Raw genomic sequence first — 19,910 nt, forward strand, 5'->3', positions numbered from 1 at the left:
CATAATAAGTTTGTGAGTGTTAGTTTTCGGTTGTATGAGGATTTTATGTAGTAAAACCTTTAGCTATTCAGTTCATCCAACCAAGTATATTTGTTGCTTTTTTTTGCTACTAGATATTCATACGTTTTATGAGAAACAAAAACTATAACATTGCAACTCAACATTCGAATACTCAAGGTAGTAAGTATAGTACATGTTGCAATAGATTACAACACCAGCACACACATACATAGATATGTGCATACACCTACATGGTGTTAGTTTTTTTTTTTTTTTTCTTAGGGTGATACTAACTTGAGGGTTTGGTTTTCTTAGCACAATCAGTTTCTTGTAACTAAAATTATTTTCTTCATATCAGCAAATTTTTATTCTTAGTTTATATCCACACAAACATTAATTCCACCACTAAATTAATTTACTTCTTTAATTTCAAACCAAACGAAGTTCCTTTCCTTATTTCTAAACAGCATCCTATTATTTTTGTCTTCTTTGTAAAAAAAATGAGATAAATTACTTTTACAACTTCCCGTACATCCACTTAAGGTGGTATACTTCTTCCTTTTTCTCTACTATTATTGTCCTTATTACACGAAGGAATTGATTACTCACAAGATGAAACTATATGCTTGCACAAGAAAATGTTGCAAAAAAATATATTGTGATTGTAATAGATTTGTTTAAAATGTTGCATATAGATTGGTGTGCATTTCATTTAAAGAGAGAGTGCAACAGTTATTAAATTTTAAAAAAATATCTTCCATTTTAAATTTTCAATTCAAATTTAATCAAATAAAATGAAAAAAATTAGCAAGTAATTGAAGAGTAAGAGTAAAAAAATTTAGATCCTATTTCAGTTGAATCATTGAATTACATTCTTGATCAGTTCCGATAATATTTGTTTCATAGATAAGTCAGTAGAGTAGTTAATAGACCATATAGCAAACTAAACTGTAGACTAGTTTATCAACCATTCAATAGACATGTTAACAGATAAATCACAAGGTAAGTTAAAAGACTAAACCCTAGACTGATTACTAGACCAGCCAATAGGCGAGTCAATAGACTAGTTAATAAACTAGTCAGTAGTCTGGACTATAGGTTATATATAGGCTGGATTATAGAATGTCTATAGTCTGGACTGTAGATTGTCTATAGTCTGGACTGTAAGTCGTCTATAGTCTGGACAATAGATTGTCTATAGTCTGGACTATAGATTGTCTATAGTCTGCGCTGTAGATACAACATAGGCTGAACTACCAGGTTAGTTAATAGACTAAACACTAGACTAGTTACTAGACCAGCCAATAGGCGAGTCAATAGACTAGTTAATAAACTAGTCAGTAGTCTGGACTATAGGTTATATATAAGCTGGACTATAGATTGCCTATAATCAGTACTATGGATTGTCTATAGTCTGGACTATAGACTCTCCATAGACTGGACTATAGTCTAAACTATAGATTTTCTATAGTCTCCAGACCATATAGATTGTCTATAGTCTGGACTGTAGGTTGTCTGGACTATAGATTGTCTATAGTCTGGACTAAAGATTGCCTATAGTCTGGACTATAGATTCTCCATAGACTGGACTATAGTCTAAACTATAAATTTTCTATAGTCTGGACTATAGACTCTCCATAGATTGGACTATAGATTCTCTATAGTCTGGACTATAGATTTTCTATAGTCTGGACTTTAGATTTTCTGTAGTCTGGACTATGAATTTTCTATAGTCTGGACTATAGATTCTCTGTAGTCTGGACTATAGATTCTCTATAGTCTGGACTATAGATTCTCTATAGTCTGGACTATAGATTCTCTATAGTCTGGACTATAGATTCTCTATAGTCTGGACTATAGATTCTCTATAGTCTGGACTATAGATTCTCTATAGTCTGGACTATAAATTCTCTATAGTCTGGACTATAAATTCTCTATAGTCTGGACTATAGATTCTCTATAGTCTGGACTATAGATTCTCTATAGTCTGGACTATAAATTCTCTATAGTCTGGACTATAAATTCTCTATAGTCTGGACTATAAATTCTCTATAGTCTGGACTATAGATTCTCTATAGTCTGGACTATAGAATCCCTATAGTCTGGACCATAGATTCTCAATAGTCTGGACTATAGATTGTCTATAGTCTGGATTTTGTGTAGTCTGGACTATGGATTGTCTATGGATTGTCTATGGATTGTCTATAGTCTGAACTAAAGATTGTCTGTAACCTGAACTACTGATTGTCTATAGTCAGCACTATAAATAGTCTATAGCCAGAACTCTAAATTGTCTATAGTCAGGACTATAGATAGTCTATAGCCAGAACTCTAAATTGTCTACAGTCAATACTATAGATTGTCTATAGTCTGGGCTATAGATTGTCTATAGTCTAGGCTATAGATTGTCTATAGTCTGGGCTATAGATTGTCTATAGTCTGGGCTATAGATTGTCTATAATCTGAACTATAGATTGTCTATAATCTGGTCTATAGATTGTCTATAGTCAGAACTATAGATTGTGTGTAATGTAGACTATAGATTGTATATAGTCTTGACTATAGATTGTCTATAGTCTGGACTATAGATTGTCTTTACTCTTCACTATAAATTAACTATAGTCTGGACTAGGTTGTGGTCTATAATCTGGTCCACAGTTTGTATATAGTCTGGACAAAAGATTATTTATAGTCTGGAATGTAGACTGTCTAAAGTCTGGACGATTATTATCTGCACTATACAATGTCTTATGTCTGAATTATATATATCGTCTATATTCTTTAATATATGTATTTTGTTGTTGTTATTGGTTGTTTAATTTTTAACTTTTTTATTCACTCTTTAAATACAAACAAATGTATTTACTTTATTTCTGTTGCCTACTTTCAGATGTCTTAAAGTGTTACCTACTTTATGTCTGACACAAATAAATATACATTCAAACACTTCAAATTTTAGTTTATATTTATTTAAAATATTCTTGAGACTTGTCATATTTTCTTGTTTAAATATTTGATTATATTGTCTTAAATGTGAATTTTTAGCAAACAATATTATTACAATTTTCATGTTATTGTTGCTTTCCCATTATAGTTTTTTTTTTCTCATTTTTATTATATTTTATTAAATTATATTTTCGTTGTATATTTTCAAGGCCTAAGGCTCAATAATAATAATAACTACATTAGTCCTTTTCAACTTTTATTTCGTTTTTTATTTCCACTCCTCTTAGCAAAAAAATACAGCAAAGTTTCAATCTCTATTTTCATGTCAAATTGTCTCTAAGGATCTTAGTAAAATATTTTCATAGTTGAAGTATGGCAACATGCACAAACATGTTCGGTTTCATGTTTAACACACATACACATAAGTAAACAACTGCTGTGATTGTGTTTTTGTGATTTAAACCTTATAAATAAAAATAATTTATATTTTATTTTATTTAATTTAATTTTCGTTTTATTTATTTGCACAATTTTATCTAACTGTATTATTTTGTCATATCGATATCAAATTCGAAATAAATGTTTTATTTAATAATGTTTGTAGTAATCCCAGCTGTTTTAATGGAGGCAGTTGTATCACTTTTTGACAGTATATTTGCTATCTAATGAATATTATATTTGTGATACAGTGTAGAACCAATAGATTCCATATAATCAATAATATGTTGATACTTTATTGACTCTAGGTAATCTACGGTGCAGTTAAAACATTTCCAAAAAACAAATGTATTTTAACTTCTAGTGTAATTGTTGATGAAACTTTAAAGATAACTTCATTATTATCAAATTAATTTTAATTTCAACTTAATGTTTGCTGGGTAAACAGAAAATTTCATCGTTCTTATGCATTTTATATGTTTAAGTGTTTGTTGTTAGGCCTCTAGTTACAATAAATCAATAATTTCCTAAAGTTCTAGATTATTTTTGTTTCCAGGAAATATTAAATAAATTATATTTATTGGCAAAAGTAAGGATTATTAAATAAATAACCATAGATTTTAAATAACGTAAATTTTTCATAGAATTTTTATTCTATTGTAGCTATTAAATGATGAAAATGTAATAGATACAAAAAAATATTTTCTAAAATTTTAATTTAATTTAAATTATGGTAAATTGATTTAATATGGGGTTAATTTTATTCGAAAATAATTTACTGTTACCATGTATTTATACCCTACACCACTATAGAGGCATTATGGTTTTGTGCTGATATATGTTTTTAGCTATATACGTCTGTTCGTCTGCCTATCTGTCAGTCATTCCGTCCTTCTCTCTATCTGTCCGTCAGTCTGTCTGCATGTCTGTCTGTCTGCATGTCTGTCTGTCTGTCTGTCTGTCTGTCTGTCTGTCTGTCTGTCTGTCTGCATGTCTGTCTGTCTTTCAATCTATTACTCTTACCACGTTGTTATACCCTACACCACTGTAGAGGCATTGTGGATTTGTGCTGTTATATGTTTTTAGCTATATATGTACGTCTGTTCGTCTGTCAGTTAGTCAGTCTTTCCTTCCTTCTCTCTTTCTGTCCGTCAGTCTGTCTGCATATCAGTCTATCTGTGGGTTTGTCTGTGTTTATATATGTGTGTCTGTATGTCTATCTGTCTGTCTGTCTGTCTGTCTGTCTGTCTGTCTGTCTCTTTGTCTCTCTATCTGACTGTTTTTCGGTCTATCTATCCATTACTCTTACCATATATATATACCCTACACCACTATAGAAGTGTGTCTATCTGTCTGTCTTTCTGTATATCTATCTATTACTCTTACGGACTAACAGTCAGTGAGTCCGTCCATCTCTCTCTCTATCTGCCTGTCTGACTGTCTCTCTATCTTTCTGCCTATCTATCTATTACTCTTACAATGTTGTTATGTATATCTATCTATTACTCTTACGGACTAACAGTCAGTCAGTCCGTCCATCTCTCTCTCTATCTGTCGGTCTGACTCTTTCTCTATCTTTCTGCCTATCTATCTATTACTCTTACAATGTTGTTATACCCTACACCACTATAAGGGCATTATGGATTTGTGCTGATATATGTTCGCCTGTCTGTCTATCAGTCAGTCAGTCAGTCACTCCGTTCGTCTCTATATCTGACCATCAATCTATCTGCATGTCTGTCTGTCTGTGGGTTTGTCTGTGTTATATTGTTATACCCTACACCACTATAGAGGTATTGTGGATTTCTGCTATTATATGCTTTTAGCTATATACATCTGTTCGTTTGACTGTCTGTCCGTCAGTGACTCCGTCCGTCTCCCTATCTGTTCGTTAGTCTGTCTGCTCTAACGGACTGTCAGTCAGGCCGTCCATTTCTCTCTCTATCTGTCCATCAATCCTTCTATGTGTCCATAAGTGTGTCTGTTTTTTTCTGTCTATCTGTCTGTCCATGTAATCCTTGTAATCAAACTATAAGTTTTTCAAAAAAAAAAAAAAACTATTGAAAAATGGTTGAAATCGGTCCATTATTTCACCTAGTGTTACTTTCACGGTAAGTAAAGTTTTTGTTGGATAGATGACACATTATACAACATAAATTATACATTAACTTCTTCTCCTTTTGCTTGTCATCTTTCCAAATTCAAATAAAATTGTATACATGGCCAGTTTGTGCCATCTCAATATCCTCATATCAGGAAACACGATTTGTATTGTAAATTTTCCATTATACATATTATTCTTGTCATAATAAAAAGTTTAACATAAATTATTTCCTTTAACATTCATCTTTCTTCTACTTCAAGGTTATAATTTATTTTCTAACCTAAAACCAAAAAAATTTAACAAATGTCATACTTAAAAGAAATCCTTAAAATCCTACAAATAGTTATCGCCTTAAATGCTAAACATCAACTAGTAGTGTGGTAAAAATGGAAAATAAAGCTTAATGGCTTGTCCAGCTAACACATTATGGTCATCATGGACACATTAAAGACACAACCATATGTGACCATAAAACACTTAAACGCAAAGAAAGATAGACAAGGCAGGAAGAGAAGAAAAAAAACCATTAAACATATTGACACTAATATTAGGAAACACATTCAAATATACAAACATTTCCACAAAACTTATTAATAATACATTTTAGATTTGAAAATTCTAAATAAAATAGCTTTTCCACAATTCTAACTTAAGTATGTTTAGGTCTTTTCAAATGTCAACTTATTTAGTATTTATATATATTTTTGATTGACAGCTGGTAATAAAATGAAAATTATTAATATTAAAAAAAAGAAATCCTTTATCAAAATGTACATACATATACAGAATATAACCTTGTCAGTCATAAGAGACAAGAATTGTTGACTTTATTTTTTAACAGGAAAGAATCCAGCCTTTTGATTATTAATTTCCTTTGAGAAATTGTTTTAAGTATTTCTTATTATTTTAATGTGAGTATATTAAAAACAGTGAAGTAGAAGTAAAATATGGAGAAAAAAAAAGGTTTCAATTAATAAAACTTTTACACCTTAGGGGTTTTTACGTTATAAAATGAGAAAAAGTCGTAAAGTTGAAGTTAAACACATTTTTATTTTCAATTTTATTGAAATTTGTTTGGCTACTGTCTGTCTGTATGGTGTCTAGCCGAAATAATGGACCGATTTAAACCATTTTTTTGAGTCGAAAGACAGATAGATAGACAGAAAGACGGACAGACAGACAGACAGACAGACAGACAGACAGACAGACAGACAGACAGACAGACAGACAGACAGACAGATAAACAGACAGATATATCGACAGACAGATAAACAGAATGATAGACAGACAGAAAGACAGATAGATAGACAGATAGACAGACAGACATATAGACATACAGATAGGCATACAGACAGACAGATAGACATAGCTTAATCGACTCAGAAAGTGATTCTGAGCCGATTGGTATTCTTTAATGTGGGCGTAGGACCAATATTCATATATGGACAGACAGACAGAAAGACAGATAAACAGACAGATATATCGACAGACAGATAAACAGAATGATAGATAGACAGATAGACAGACAGACAGACAGATAGACATGCAGATAGACATAGCTTAATCGACTTAGAAAGTGATACTGAGCCGATTGGTATTCTTTAAGGTGAGCGAAGGACCAATATTCATATATGGAATGGTTATTGCTCTCATTTGGGACTTGTCGATCTTTCAACTGACAAATGGACATGACTAGATCATATCAGTATCTAATAAGTACCCCAAAGATATCACAATTCAAATGACAAATTACATTTTTCTTATTTATAAAATTTTGTTTTGAAAAGTTATTAAGTTTGAGCCTCTTCAACTGTTTGACCTTTAAGAGGATTATTTCCAACACTTTGGTTTATATTTAGAGACATATGTATATACATATATGAACATATGTACATACACATACACATCTACTTAATTCTTCATTAAAACTGAATGAAAGGTATATGTATTCTCAATACAAAGAAAAACAATTTATTACAATTGTAGCGCCTCTGCTATTAAAAACTTATACTTAATATTACTTAGTAAATAAGCTGATTAAAACCTATGTATGTATATGTATAGTAAAATTACACACCTTGTGTTAAATAGGTAATATAATATTATAATCAAAGATACCATTTTGAGAAGGCGTTTTTAACATTAGGTTAGTGTCAGTTATAAACTTAGGTTGGAACTAGGAAAATAGGTTGTCGGAAAAAGGATAAAGGGAGAAGTGTTTGAATACTTATACCGACCGGAAGACAACGGTTTTCATCGGTTGACATGAAATCCCCCTAATATAACACAAGAAACACAAGTCCCCAACACTTGTTAATGTCTTGTCAATCTTTTCACACCTCAAAAGATTAAGCAACAAGTTCTTTTGCAATATACTTCTTCATAAAAGAAAAGTGAAACTTGAAAAAATATTTAACAAATAAAGATTGTGATAGAAATATTAATTTATCTTTTTTTCTCGTTCCAGCATGAGCCTCTACGAATCCCTGCCACCTCAGTCCGGTTGATCAAAACTCTTTGCTTGGCTATATTTTGATATATATTTCAAATATACTTGCAACTTATTTTTTCGCCTATTCTTCCTTATCAGTTGACACTTTAAACTCTTAGTTTATGTTTAATATTGTGTCACAATTTCGTATACTTAAACATCGTTTGCATCGTGCTGGTGGTGAAAACAATGGCAATTGTTCTATGAATACAATCATCGGTTGTATTGGTTTTCATTGTCGTGCTCTAGAATTGAACCAAGAATTTAATGATGCATTTTGTTCAGTGATTTTTATTAAATTCCTCATCAGTTGTATGCAAATTTGCTGTTTGGCTTTTCTATTAAGTCGTCATAGTGTTAAGTTATTCGAAAAAGTGCTTCCTGGATTATTTTTGCTACCGGTATCGTTGCAATGATACAGATGATACAGGATGAGGTAAAATGAAACATAGATCATTTAGATGCTTTTCATGAGTATTTATTAAATATTTATTGTATTTTTCAATTATGTAGAGCAATTATGTTTAAAGTATGGTACTCTGGGTGCTTTACTACCCTAATTAAAATTTAAATTAAATATAAATATATTAAAAAGCAAAAAACTATTTAAATTTTTGAGTATCTAACTGAACTAGAACTGAACTAGAACTGAACTAGAACTGACCTAGAACTGAACTAGAACTGAACTAGAACTGAACTAGAACTGAACTAGAACTGAACTAGAACTGAACTAGAACTGAACTAGAACCGAACTAGAACTGAACTAGAACTGAACTAGAACTGAACTAGAACTGAACTAGAACTGAACTAGAACTGAACTAGAACTGAACTAGAACTGAACTAGAACTGAACTAGAACTGAACTAGAACTGAACTAGAACTGAACTAGAACTGAACTAGAACTGAACTAGAACTGAACTAGAACTGAACTAGAACTGAACTAGAACTGAACTAGAACTGAACTGGAACTGAACTAGAACTGAACTAGAACTGAACTAGAACTGAACTAGAACTGAACTAGAACTGAACTAGAACTGAACTAGAACTGAACTAGAACTGAACTAGAACTGAACTAGAACTGAACTAGAACTGAACTAGAACTGAACTAGAACTGAACTAGAACTGAACTAGAACTGAACTAGAACTGAACTAGAACTGAACTAGAACTGAACTAGAACTGAACTAGAACTGAACTAGAACTGAACTAGAACTGAACTAGAACTGAACTACTGAACTAGAACTGAACTAGAACTGAACTAGAACTGAACTAGAACTGAACTAGAACTGAACTAGAACTGAACTAGAACTGAACTAGAACTGAACTAGAAACTGAACTAGAACTGAACTAGAACTGAACTAGAACTGAACTAGAACTGAACTAGAACTGAACTAGAACTGAACTAGAACTGAACTAGAACTGAACTAGAACTGAACTAGAACTGACTAGAACTGAACTAGAACTGAACTAGAACTGACTGAACTGAACTAGAACTGAACTAGAACTGCGAGAACTGAACTAGAACTGAAGAACTGAACTAGAACTGAACTAGAACTGAACTAGAACTGAACTAGAACTGAATTATAACTCAACTAGAACTGAACTAAAACTGAACCATTTAACATTAATTATGGAAATCTTCAACACCTCACATTATTCAAACAATTAAAATTAACAAATACTTTATATCCCTGTATGTATTTATACGATGAGTGATTGCAAATACATGTAAATATATAAGAACATATGTATTTATAAATTCTTGAGTATTTAAAACCAATGTAACAGAAGTCCCTGACAGTTGGTAATGTATCGTTGATCACTTAACACCTTGACAGATTAACAAAAAGTTCTATTGAAATATATGTTTTTAATAAAAGTGAAGTAAAATAGATATTTATAATTAACAAAATATGTATAATAAACAATTTATCTTCAGCATGAGTTTTAAGGATTTCTTGCCCCCACAGCCTGGTATAAGACGTTACTTTCATGTACAAAGAAAATGTTTTGCCCGACTTGGTTTAAATGTCACCTCTTTGGATTGCACATTATTTAGTTATGTTAAGGTTTGGTTACTTATAATAATACTTTTGTCGTTTTATGCTCCAGTTCTTCATTATACCATTCAAAATGCTCATGATTTGGACGAAGCTATGATATCGTTGTCGCCACTTTGGTTATCCCTGATAGTACATTTTAAGGTCTTGTACTTTATGTGGAATAGAAAGAAGTTTGTATTGTTTATACGAAAATTGTGGTTCTTGAATTTAGAAGGTGAGTTATTCGAGGTGTTAAATATGTTATATATTATTTGTTTTTGTCTAGCTAAGGGTAAGGAACACTCCATATTAGCAGCAGAAAATCACAAAGACATAATATTTTCGACTTATTATTATGTGACAGTTAATACAACAGGTCTGTTTTTATTATCGGTTCCATTTTTGAGATCCGGAATCTATGCTTGGCAAGGCGAAAATTATTGGAATAATTTAGAAACACCAGTAAAAGCCATGTATGTATATGGATCAACACTTATAAACACGTTAACAGAATTTGTATCGTTTTTCTGATAGCTATGCCATTGACCCTTTCGAATCAATACTCAGCTATATTCTAATATATATTTCAAATATATTAGTAACTTATTTTGTGGTGTACGCTTCCTTATCTATAGACACCTTATACTCATGGTTTCTGTTTAATATTGTATCACAATTTCGTATACTTAAACATCGTTTGCATCTGGCTGGTGCTGAAAACAATGGAAATTGTTCTACGAAAACTATCGCCGAATGTATTGGTTTTCATTGTCGTACTCTAGAATTGGCCCATGAATTAAATGATAGATTTTGTGCAGTGATATTTATTAAATTCGTAATCAGTTGTATGCAAATTTGCTGTTTGGCTTTCGTATTAAGTCGTGATAGTGCTAAATTATTCGACAGAATATTTGCTTTTTTATTTTTGTTATCGGTATCGCTGCAATTGATTATATATTGTTATGGCGGTCAAATGATACAGGATGAGGTAAAATGTTTGATCTACAATTGCTAAACTGCTTTTTTCATATTAAATATATATCTCTATTTCTTTATAAAAACTAGAGTACCTCCATTGCCTATAATATTTATCAAAGTTTCCAGTGGCAATCATTATCGTTGGCCAATAGAAAAAATTTAATTTTTTCTATGATGCGAGCCCAGAAGCCCTGTCATATTTCTGGCATATTTTTTACAGCAAATTTAAATTTGTTTCTATGGGTAGGTATTGAACTGACTTTAATTATAATCCTACTAACATTTTAATTTTAGGTTAATCGTACTGCTGGTTCTTTGATTGCATTATTCAAGACTTTGGAAGAATAGAGGTTGCAACCAAAAATAGAGAACAAATGTTAATATTAAAACTAGTGCGCCCGCGATGCTTCTAAGCTAAATTTAATAAAAAATAAATATTACAATAATATGAAAGAATAAAATATCAAAAAAGTTTTATCTCACACTAAAACCTCGGTATGGTACTGAACTAAAAGCTATCTAGAAGTGAACTAAAACTGAACTAGAACTGAACTAGAACTGAACTAGAACTGAACTAGAACTGAACTAGAACTGAACTAGAACTGAACTAGAACTGAACTAGAACTGAACTAGAACTGAACTAGAACTGAACTAGAACTGAACTAGAACTGAACTAGAACTGAACTAGAACTGAACTAGAACTGAACTAGAACTGAACTAGAACTGAACTAGAACTGAACTAGAACTGAACTAGAACTGAACTAGAACTGAACTAGAACTGAACTAGAACTGAACTAGAACTGAACTAGAACTGAACTAGAACTGAACTAGAACTGAACTAGAACTGAACTAGAACTGAACTAGAACTGAACTAGAACTGAACTAGAACTGAACTAGAACTGAACTAGAACAGAACTGAACTAGAACTGAACTAGAACTGAACTAGAACTGAACTAGAACTGAACTAGAACTGAACTAGAACTGAACTAGAACTGAACTAGAACTGAACTAGAACTGAACTAGAACTGAACTAGAACTGAACTAGAACTGAACTAGAACTGAACTAGAACTGAACTAGAACTGAACTAGAACTGAACTAGAACTGAACTAGAACTGAACTAGAACTGAACTAGAACTGAACTAGAACTGAACTAGAACTGAACTAGAACTGAACTAGAACTGAACTAGAACTGAACTAGAACTGAACTAGAACTGAACTAGAACTGAACTAGAACTGAACTAGAACTGAACTAGAACTGAACTAGAACTGAACTAGAACTGAACTAGACTGAACTAGAACTGAACTAGAACTGAACTAGAACTGAACTAGAACTGAACTAGAACTGAACTAGAACTGAACTAGAACTGAACTAGAACTGAACTAGAACTGAACTAGAACTGAACTAGAACTGAACTAGAACTGAACTAGAACTGAACTAGAACTGAACTAGAACTGAACTAGAACTGAACTAGAACTGAACTAGAACTGAACTAGAACTGAACTAGAACTGAACTAGAACTGAACTAGAACTGAACTAGAACTGAACTAGAACTGAACTAGAACTGAACTAGAACTGAACTAGAACTGAACTAGAACTGAACTAGAACTGAACTAGAACTGAACTAGAACTGAACTAGAACTGAACTAGAACTGAACTAGAACTGAACTAGAACTGAACTAGAACTGAACTAGAACTGAACTAGAACTGAACTAGAACTGAACTAGAACTGAACTAGAACTGAACTAGAACTGAACTAGAACTGAACTAGAACTGAACTAGAACTGAACTAGAACTGAACTAGAACTGAACTAGAACTGAACTAGAACTGAACTAGAACTGAACTAGAACTGAACTAGAACTGAACTAGAACTGAACTAGAACTGAACTAGAACTGAACTAGAACTGAACTAGAACTGAACTAGAACTGAACTAGGAACTGAACTAGAACTGAACTAGAACTGAACTAGAACGAACTAGAACTGAACTAGAACTGAACTAGAACGAACTAGAACTGAACTAGAACTGAACTAGAACTGAACTAGAACTGAACTAGAACTGAACTAGAACTGAACTAGAACTGAACTAACTAGAACTGAACTAGAACTGAACTAGAACTGAACTAGAACTGAACTAGAACTGAACTAGAACTGAACTAGAACGGAACTAGAACTGAACTAGAACTGAACTAGAACTGAACTAGAACTGAACTAGAACTGAACTAGAACTGAACTAGAACTGAACTAGAACTGAACTAGAACTGAACTAGAACTGAACTAGAACTGAACTAGAACTGAACTAGAAACTGAACTAGAAACTGAACTAGAACTGAACTAGATCTGAACTAGAACTGAACTAGAACTGAACTAGACTGAACTAGAACTGAACTAGAACTGAACTAGAACTGAACTAGAACTGAACTAGAACTGAACTAGAACTGAACTAGAACTGAACTAGAACTGAACTAGAACTGAACTAGAACTGAACTAGAACTGAACTAGAACTCACATTGTAATGACGTCATCTTATTTTGTGTTAATTTTGATTAATGTTCGCGCATGATATTATATTTTGCAAATTGTGCCACAATTTTTATTGATTAAGCGATGTTTGTATGTTCGCAATCAAGTAAAACACTTTGAGTTATAAACAGATGCAAATGTGCTAATTAAAACCTTTACAGTAATAGGTAATATAATATTATAATTAGAAAGAACTCTTCGCAATGGTATATTTTATGTCAAGGTGGGCCCGAGTATAATTGAAAGCATTTCCTTTAGTTTTTACACTTAATTACAGTTTTACTGCTATTATTTGAAAATATTTCAAAGTGCAAGGGTACGAACATATTAAAAATAAAGCCTTTGGTATTTACAATCATTTCAGGAAAAATAAATCCCTGACAGTTGTTAATGTACTGTTAATCCCTTAACATATTGCAAGAAATTTAGCAACAACTTCTTCAATATAATTAAGAGAAGAAAGTAAGTAGAAAGCTTATAATGGAAATAAAACATTTATTTCCTTGTTATTGCAGCATGTACCACAATCAATATTTGCCAATACAGCCCGGTATCAGACGTTACTTTCATATACAACGCCTAGGTTTTGCAGCGCTTGGTCTGAATATCACCTCTATAGATCATACATTGCATAATTACTTTCATGTTTGGTTACCCGTTTTTATACTTCTAGCTCTTTATATTCCTGTTTTATCGTATGTCATTGAAAATGCTTATGATTTGAACAAACTTATAACTGCCTTGACACCATTTTGGCAGTCGATTATTGCACATTTTAAAATTTTATACATTTTATGGAATAGAAAGAATGTAGTAACGCTAATAAGAAAATTATGGTTATTTAATTTAGAAGGTGAGCTAAGTATTTTTAATATTGGTCAAAATAAACGTACTTATACATTTTTCTAGCCAAAAATGAAGAACATGCTATAGTGGTGGCCGAAAATCGTAAGGATATAATTTTTAGTACTTTTTATAATGCGGTTGCACTTGTAACGGGTAGCTGTAATATATTGGCTCCCTTATTTGTAGCTGCTTACTATGCTCTGCAAGGCGAAAGTTTTTGGGAATATTTAGACGAACCCTCCAAAGGAAAGTATGTAAAAACATTTTCGATTTAACTTTAGAAACCCTTAATCTAGTTTCTTTTTCACACAGTTATATTATTCACAAAAAATCTATATTCTGTTATATTTGTGTTTACATTTGGAATATGATTGGAACATATTATGTCGTCTTTGCTTGTATAGCAGCCGAAACCTTATTCTCTTGGTTTATGTTTAATATTGTTTCACAATTTCATATACTTAAGCATCGTTTACATCAGGCAGGTGTTGAAAATAACGGCAATTGTTCTACGAAAACTATTACCGATTGTATTGCTTTCCATTGTCGTGTCATAGCATTGGCCAATGAATTTAATAAAGCATATGGCGCAGTGATATTTGTAAAATTCGTTGTAAGTTGCTTGCAAATATGTTGTTTGGCTTTTCTATTAAGTCGTAGAGATACTGAACTAGTCGAAAAAGTTTATCTCTTTTTATTTTTACTAACGGTATCGGTTCAATTGATGATGTATTGCTATGGCGGTCAGATGATACAGGATGAGGTAAGATGTGGCTATATGTATGTTCCTAATTATTTTGATTGTTTTTTCCATAATATAGAGCAGCTCTATTGCTGATATCATTTATGAAAGTTTCCACTGGGAAACATTATCGTTGACCAATAGAAAAATGTTAATTTTTTCCATGATGCGTTCTCAGAAGCCCTGTTATGTTTCTGGCATATTTTTTACAGCCAATTTAAATTTGTATTTGTGGGTAAGTACAATATTTGTATTAAAATTTAAATAAAAAAAAAAACTTATTTTTATTCAAGGTTTATCGTACCGCAGCTTCATTTATTACATTACTCAAGACTATGGAAGAAGATAGGTTGCAGTAAAAATTATATATTCAGATATAAGAGATCAAAGAAAATCTTTGAATGACATGTGTTCAATATGAATATTAAAATAAATAAGAAGATTATTGTTCTAGTATTTTATTCTGTTCGACCTATTAGGCCCCTTACTTTGGGTATTATAGTGACGGGCGGTCGTATTGTTTACATAACCCAGGATAGATCAGGATATTATTATTTTTTATTAGTAGTCTGCACTAGCTTCCAGACGGATTCGCAAATTGTAATGAAAATGGTATCAGCAGATGCTAGCATATTTTCCAGTAGTAGATAATGCAATTATAGTTATATCCGCTGACAATGTTAAATCTTAAACTTTACAGACGTAGTTCGGGTCTGACTTGAAAGATGGTCAGGCTTATGTTTCTTGTCTGGCTTTTGAAGGAATTGCTACTGACTCGGACTTATGTGATACACTACTTTATATAACTGTTCAGTTATACATTGTCTGTATCGTCCTCATGCTGTCGTTTTACCTCGAAGTAAGGTTATGTTTTGACTTGTGGAGACCATAGAATACTCAAACCGTCTATTGCCTGGTGAAGACCATTAAAATTCAATAGTATATGTAGGTTCCCAGCTTCCTACATAAAGATTTGAGTCGTTTTGAAGAAATTACTTTAAACAAACTTGGATTACCCTGGCATTTGGCTTATGAACACTGCCATTTAATAGAATAATCCAAAAGAAAAAAAAAAAAAACAAGTAAGAAATTATAGTCGGGCGAGGCCGACCATATAATACCCTACACCAGTTACAAAAATAAAATGTGATTTAGTTTTCATAGGGTTTCTTAGGGTTCAGTTGTATGGGAGCTAGGTGAGAAAATGGACCGATGTTAAACATTTTCAATAGACTTTGTCTCCGGTACCATAGAAGATCGTGTGCCAAATTTCATTACAAGGTTTACAAGCCCTATTCAGGGGTTCAGTTGTATCGGGGCTAGGTGAAATAATGGACCGATCTTAACCATTTTCAATAGGCTTCGTCCCTGGGACAATAGAAGATCATATGCCAATTATCTTCAAAATTGCGACCTGTAATTTGATTACAAGGTTTACATGGACGGACGGACATAGCTAAATCCACACAGAAAATGGTTCTAAGCCGATTGGTATACTTTAAGGTGGGTATAGGACCAATATTATTGTGCGTTACAAACATCAGCTCAAACCCAATATACCTTCCCCATTAAAATTTAACAAATGGATTTAGACGAATGTAAAGCATGGAGAGTTTTTTCATAATGAATAAGTCTGTGATTAGCATGATGTTCCATATTCAGACTTCATATACAAGCTTACAAGCTCAACTATATAAAATTTAACGAACGGATTTAGACGAATGTAAAGCATGGAGAGATCTCTCTATCTCTCTTTTACTGCTAGACTTTCGTCGAATTATGATCCAACAGTCTTTGATGCGATCATATATTGTAGTCCTAACGAGAATTGAGTGAAAACTATGAAACCACGTAGAAAAATCTCAGTTTCGGAACACCTGGCGATACTTCTTCTCATAGGTCAGTATATGAGGTTTATTCAGGTTCTTTATTAATTTCATGAAAAAGAGCACTTAACAGGCCCGCTCGCAGCCTGACTGTTTATAACAGTCTGTCAGTTGAAAACGGAAACAGCTAGCGGATTCAATTTCCCACAGTTATCCTTTGTCGATGTTCGTAATCAAAATTAGCAATGTCGGTCCATCATATAAATGTCCCCCGGAATAATTGTTATACTCTCTTAAGGAGGTTGTGTGGTAATCTTGTGTTTATGTGAATATCTAACTAATGTTCGCACCTGGTATTATGTTTGATTGTCTTTCTTTTATGACATATAATTTATATGGCAATTATTATTGATTAAGAGATGTTTATATATTCTCAAACAAGTTATAAATAGATGCATATATTGTGTACTGATTAAAAACCCTTTTCCTTTATAATATTATAATTAGAAGGAACTTTTTACAGAGGTATATTTTATGGTGAAACTAAATAGAATTGATAGCATTTCCCTTAGTTTTTGCACTTTATTATAGTATTCTTTCTAGCAGTTAAAAATATTTCAACGCTCAAGGCTACAAGTAGCTTAAGTATCTAAGCACATACATACATATGTATATATTTATAAGGCCCTTAGAAAGTATTTAAAATCACTTCAAGAAACACAAATCCCTGACAGTTGTTAATGTACTGTTAATCTCTTAACATACTTCAAGAAATTTGGCAACAAGTTCTTTTGCAATACATTTAAGAGGAAAACGTAAAGCAAGTATGTATATAAATATAATAAAAAAACTAAAGCTTCTAAAGGAAATAATACATTTCCTTTTCATTCTAGTATGAACCACAACGAATCTCTACCCTCACAGCCCGGTATAAGACGTTACTTTCATGTACAACGTATAGGTTTTGCCGCGCTTGGTTTGAATATCACTTCTATGGATCGCACATTGCATAATTACTTTCATGTTTGGTTTCCCGCTTTCGTACTATTTGCTTTCTATTTCCCTGTTTTATCGTATGCTTTTGAAAATGCCCAGGATTTGAAAAAGCTTACAACTACGTTGTCACCAGTTTGGCAGTCCATTATAGCACATTTTAAAATCTTATATATTATGTGGAATAGAAAGAAGGTTGTATCGCTAATACGAAAAATATGGTTTTTGAATTTAGAGGGTGAGTTATTTAAGTTATGAAGATTTCGAAATTTCTCTATGACAACCAAGTAACAGAGAAGCGTACAGTCACATGACATAGTTTTTTAAGATGTCCATTAGTGTTTTTAAATGTATATTTTCTTTAGCCAAAAATGAAGAACATAACATAGTAGTTGCCGAAAATCGCAAAGATATTATATTTAGTACTTTTTATAATTGGGTTGCGCATATAACTGGTCTCAGTAATCTCTTGGCTCCCCTATTTGTTGCTACTTACTACGCTCTACAAGGTGAAAGTTTTTGGGAAATCCTAGAAATACCATCAAGAGGAAAGTATGTAAAGCCATTAACGATATAACTTTAAGAAACTGGAATTTCTTTTCTCCCACACAGTTATATCGTTCACAAAAAATCCATAGCTGGTTATGTATTTGTTTACATATGGAATATAATTGGAACATATTATGTCGTATTTGCTTGTATAGCGGCTGAAACCTTATTTTCTTGGTTTATGTTTAATATTGTATCACAATTTCATATACTTAGGCATCGTTTGCATCAGGCTGGTATTGAAAACGATGGCAACTGTTCTACGAAAACTATTACCGATTGTATTGCTTTCCATTGTCGTGTCATCGATTTGGCCAATGAATTTAATAATGCATTTGGTTTGGTGATTTTTGTTAAATTCCTTGTAAGTTGCATGCAAATTTGCTGTTTGGCATTTCAACTAAGTCGTGGAGATGGTGAACTATTCGATAAACTATATCATTTTTTATTTTTACTAACGGTATCGGTGCAATTGATGATGTATTGCTATGGCGGTCAGATGATACAGGATGAGGTAAAATATTATCAGTATCTTCATTAACTGTATCTTATTTATAACAAATTCTTTTAAATTTCAATAATATAGAGCAGCTCCATTGCTGATATCATTTATGAAAGTTTTCACTGGGAAAAATTGTCGTTGACCAATAGAAAAATGTTAATTTTTTCCATGATGCGTTCTCAAAAGCCCATTAATGTTTCGGGTATATTTTTTACAGCCAATTTAAATTTGTATTTGTGGGTAAGTACAATATTTTTATTATAATTTAAATTTAAAAAAAAAACTTATTTTTATTCAAGGTTTATCGTACCGCAGCTTCGTTTATTACATTACTCAAGACTATGGAAGAAGATAGGTTGGAGTAAAAATATTCAATATATTTTGAAATTACTAAAAGTTTTAATAAAGCACCTTGCACACCTTTAACCGTTTGATATAATTTTCACTCACTGCATGACTAACATAACTAAAGTAGAACTAGAACTGAATTAGCAGTGAACTAGAACTGAACTAGAACTGAACTAGAACTGAACTAGAACTGAACTAGAACTGAACTAGAACTGAACAAGAACTGAACAAGAACTGAACTAGAACTGAACTAGAACTGAACTAGAACTGAACTAGAACTGAACTAGAACTGAACTAGAACTGAACTAGAACTGAACTAGAACTGAACTAGAACTGAACTAGAACTGAACTAGAACTGAACTAGAACTGAACTAGAACTGAACCAGAACTGAACTAGAACTGAACTAGAACTGAACTAGAACTGAACTAGAACTGAACTAGAACTGAACAAGAACTGAACTAGAACTGAACTAGAATTGAACTAGAACTGAACTAGAACTGAACTAGAACTGAACTAGAACTGAACTAGAACTGAACTAGAACTGATCTAGAACTGAACTAGACTAACTAGAACTGAACTAGACTAG

General features: G+C 32.2%; 2 protein-coding genes across 2 annotated transcripts; both read left to right on the forward strand.

Moving 5' to 3' along the window:
• Positions 1-980: 980 nt before the first annotated feature.
• Positions 981-15,464, forward strand: LOC119610991 (odorant receptor 45a-like). The gene is made up of 8 exons (XM_037966439.1): positions 981-1,002; positions 10,089-10,253; positions 10,305-10,491; positions 14,033-14,370; positions 14,427-14,613; positions 14,676-15,126; positions 15,185-15,340; positions 15,399-15,464. Exons 1-8 carry the CDS (start codon positions 981-983, stop codon positions 15,462-15,464), a joined length of 1,572 nt encoding a protein of 523 aa, XP_037822367.1.
• A 2,361-nt stretch (positions 15,465-17,825) lies between these two features.
• On the forward strand, positions 17,826-19,340 carry LOC119610992 (odorant receptor 45a-like). The gene is made up of 5 exons (XM_037966440.1): positions 17,826-18,162; positions 18,290-18,476; positions 18,537-18,987; positions 19,060-19,215; positions 19,275-19,340. Exons 1-5 carry the CDS (start codon positions 17,826-17,828, stop codon positions 19,338-19,340), a joined length of 1,197 nt encoding a protein of 398 aa, XP_037822368.1.
• Positions 19,341-19,910: the final 570 nt, after the last annotated feature.

The sequence above is a fragment of the Lucilia sericata genome, unplaced genomic scaffold (assembly GCF_015586225.1).
Source record: "Lucilia sericata isolate MDLA Ls3-8-SP2 unplaced genomic scaffold, ASM1558622v1 Contig001332F_arrow, whole genome shotgun sequence".
Taxonomy (NCBI): Eukaryota; Metazoa; Arthropoda; class Insecta; order Diptera; family Calliphoridae; genus Lucilia; species Lucilia sericata.